The following is a 3,923-nucleotide window of genomic DNA, read 5'->3' as shown; positions in this document are numbered from 1 at the left end:
TGTCACAAATTATCTGTAATATTTTTACAATGAATTAAAAAATTATGTTCATTTCATTCAAAAATCAAAAAACAGCAGATATATAGCAGAAAATATATAATTTATAAATAATGATCTAAACCAGACCTGAAGTCAGTAAATACAAAAGCTAATATCTGCTAACCTGTTCAATAAATACCAGTGATTACATTGACTTTATATGTTTATTTTAATTTTAAACTGTTATTTTATTAGCTTCAGTTCTGCTCAGATCACATCCACATTGAGGTAAATAAGATAAAATCTGTTTACTCGTGAAATGAGATGTTTTCCTGTTTCTCTTRTGTTGGTAAATCCATAACACACACAGCTTTCTGACAGTTTATATACATTAGATAGCTTGATGCACTCTAACATATTAATGATAATGTGGTTAATAATATTAATTGTTTTTGAGTTTTACATATCAATTCTGATTTTTTTTTTTTTTGGCTTTGTTACCAACATGTACAGTAATAATAAATCCAGACTCTTGCCTGTTCTGTTCAGCTGCTTAGCTTCTACAGTAGAACAKGTGGTCACATGGTCAAAACTCACTCCTGTACTTCTATAGAAACATCTAGGCAAAACCTAAAACTTTAGTGGAAGCTAACTGGTCTGCTAATGGCTTTCAAAGTTTGTAAAAAAGCTAATCTACTAAAGAAAAAAAAATTGTTGCTCTTTTAGCTGATTATCAGAACCATGCCCATAACTGCAAGAAGCTTTGTTACAAAGAATAGAATAGAAGAACAGAATATTGTTGCTGATAAAAACAATGTTCAAGAACAGTGTTAAAACAGTGAAATGCAGTTGAGCATCCTCTCACTGCCAGCAGTTTTTAAAATATAACAAACAATAAATTAATAAATATCTATACGTGTGCAATACAATCTATACATGATGGCTGATGGCTGATGGGTTAATGGCTTTCACAGCTTGAGGAAAGAAGCTGTGATTCAACCTGTTAGTCTTTGCTTTCATTTGTCTGAATCTCTTTTTTAGAGGGTAGGGAGGAAAACAGAGTGTGTCCAGGATGGGTAATGTCCATTGAAATGCTGGTAGCCTTTTTCTGGAGTTGGTAGTTGTAGATGTCCCTGAGGCGGGGAAGCAAAGTTCCTATGATTTTTTTCCACCCCTCTCACCACTCACTGCAGGTCTCTCCTGTCCTGTGCTGTGCAACTAATGAACCAGACTGTGCAGCAGTAAGTCAAGATGCTCTTGATGGTGACTCTGTAAAAGTTCACCAGCAGGTGTTGAAAGAGGTGGAAGAGCTTCAGCCTCCTGAGGAAGTACACTAAGTAATGGGTGTTAAAGGCCCATGTGAGGTCAAKAGAGATGTGAACTCCAAGAAATTTAAGATGCTCCGCTCTCTCAACTTCCAATTCATTGATGAGGATGGCCGTGGTCTCGGTACAGGTAGATCTTCTGAAATCCATGACCATCTCCTTGGTTTTATTTGTGTTCAGTTCCAAGTTATTGTTCTTACACCATACTGCCAAGTGCCGGACCTCCTCCCTGTAGGCTGACTCGTCATTGTTCGAAATCAATCCTACAATGGTGGGGTCATCAGCAAACTTGATGATGTTATTGGAGGTGTGAATGGGGGAGCAGTCATATGTGAAGAGTGAGTAAAGAAGGGGGCTGAGCACACATCCCTGTGGGGTGCCTGTGTTCAAGATGAGGGTTCAAGAACTGTGGTCTCCCATCTTGACGTGTTGGGGTCTGTTGCTTAAGAAGCCCGATATCCATAAACATAGTGACCTGCCTAGGCACAGATCGCTCAGTTTTTGATCAGGTTTTGTGGAATGACTGTATTAAAAGCTGAACTGAAATCAACAAACAACATCCTTACATATGAATTTTTCTGGTCTGGATGGGTGAGGGCTGAGTGAAGAGCTGTGATCGTAGCATCCTCTGTCTACCTGTTAGTCCTGTAGGCATTAGGGTTGGGCAATATTGGGAAAAAAATCAATCACGATTAATTGTGGTATTTAGCCGATAACGGTTAATTTGACGATTAATCCCCCGTAGTCCCTGAACACCCTTATGTCCTAGTCAAATGACCAATTTAGTGGTAATGATTTGCTCTTCATAAAAATCTGTTCCAAACTGTGTCAAAATTACAGACTTCAGGCTATACATTAAATTTTAAATTGTGTTGGTAGATAAATAAGCTACACAACCTTTTTTTAATGTTTGTCTTATTTGAAGCAGAGAGGAGCACTGAGCGGACTGACTGGTGGTATTAATCGTATTAATCGTCAAGTGCCAAAAAATAACAGATTAATGTTTTTCTGACGATTAATTGCACACGWTACGATTATGCCCAACCCCAGTAGGCATATTGGTGTTGATCAAGGTCGGCTGGAATGGCGGATCTGATGTGAGGGATGATGAGTCTCTCAAAACATTTGGAGATGATGGGAGTTGGAGCGATTGGGCCGTAGTCATTTAAATAGAAATAGTCAACCAAACACATTTTCATACTTTGTGTGCTATATTTACTTTTTATTTGTGAGTAATCTAATTTTCTCCCTCTGATAGGGCGATGGTTTGAAAACCATCACATTTTAAATCAAATTTATTTAAACAAATACATTATTCTTCAATTGTGAGTGACTGTCTTGTTAATAAACTAGTTGCTGTGGTAAACAAAGAGTGCTGCAACACAAATTAGCTTTTGGTTTTCATTAAGACTGACCTATTAGTCATGTATAATTCAATGTCCTGATCTTCACTTTCTTAATTATTATTCACAGGACAGGAGCAAATTGGATATGTTCTCATACTTAATGACCTGTTTGTAGAGTCTGCTCTCGCTAAAGTTCCTGATGAACTGAACACAAAAWCMTGTAGGAGTTTACAGGATTAAATCACGTGACTTTAGCTGAACATGGAGTGAACTCTTCCATCCTTTTCACAGAGTGCCCACATGTCTCAGTCAGAAATGTGCAACACCATTTAGCCACCATTATTGTAGGCAAAGGCTATGATGATCACGACGGCTTATAGCAGTTTAGTGCTAGTGAAGCTAACTTTATGGTTAGCTGTTCCCACCTCTGATCTACTTATRACACCCTTTCTTCTTATCTTGTCTTCTTTCCTACTCTGCTTTCATTTACCAGATCTTTTTGTTTTCWTCTCTTTCCCTTTCAGCCTCGTGTCTTCACTCTCTGTCCTTTCCTCTGCCATCTATCTTTTAACAATCTTCTTCTGATTCTCAGAGCTAACCTCTTATAACACACAGTGGAGACTTAACCTTCATGGGTTTCAGCATCTTATCATCTCTTATTTCCTCTGTTGTACCTTTTCTTCAGTGTTTGTTTGACTCCTGGTTGACTCAGAAGGAGGAGCTGGTTCGCTCCATAAAGACCTCCAACCTGAAAGACCCGGCAGAAATGGCTGCCTGTTTGCGTCGCCTTGCTGTGAGTTTTTATTGCATCGGGGCTTCTGCCACTGATGGCTAAAAAACACCAGGGAATTCACATGAAACTTTACCTTCTTCCACCAGACGCTGAAAGCAGAGCTGGAGGCGAAGCACCCCACCATGGACAAGCTGTGCTCCATGAGCCAGGACCTGTTGTTCAGCGTCAAGAACAAAGATGTGGCCAGCAAACTGGAGGCCAGACTGGACAGCTTCGCCCAGCGCTGGGACCGCCTGAACCAGAGTCTGGATCTGAGCAGCTCCCAGGTACATTAGCCTAAAGGCTTAAACAGGATGTTCAGTTTAATAACTATCTCTAGAACATTTTCAGCTGCAACACAGAAATACACTTTTGACAATGAAGCTGTTAAAAACTGTTGTTTCATTGTTTTTTTGTTTTGTTTTGGATTTGACAACTTTTTAATTTAAATTCTCCTCATATATTACACACAAACTGGAGGAACACTAAGAATATTATATA

General features: G+C 38.9%; 1 protein-coding gene across 1 annotated transcript in view; it reads left to right on the top strand.

Annotated features, from left to right (window-relative positions):
* LOC106530716 (dystrophin) overlaps positions 1 to 3,923 on the top strand; it is a gene marked incomplete at its 3' end in the record, with an annotated part of 355,898 nt that overhangs the window by 278,009 nt on the left and 73,966 nt on the right. Inside the window, 2 exon segments of the mRNA XM_014026406.1 lie at positions 3,336 to 3,443; positions 3,530 to 3,709. Coding sequence (XP_013881860.1) covers positions 3,336 to 3,443; positions 3,530 to 3,709 — 288 coding nt within the window.

Source organism: Austrofundulus limnaeus, unplaced genomic scaffold (genome assembly GCF_001266775.1).
Source record: "Austrofundulus limnaeus strain Quisiro unplaced genomic scaffold, Austrofundulus_limnaeus-1.0 Scaffold551, whole genome shotgun sequence".
Taxonomy (NCBI): Eukaryota; Metazoa; Chordata; class Actinopteri; order Cyprinodontiformes; family Rivulidae; genus Austrofundulus; species Austrofundulus limnaeus.
Note: the sequence above shows the minus strand (reverse complement) of the source record. Positions and strands in the feature narration are given on the sequence as shown.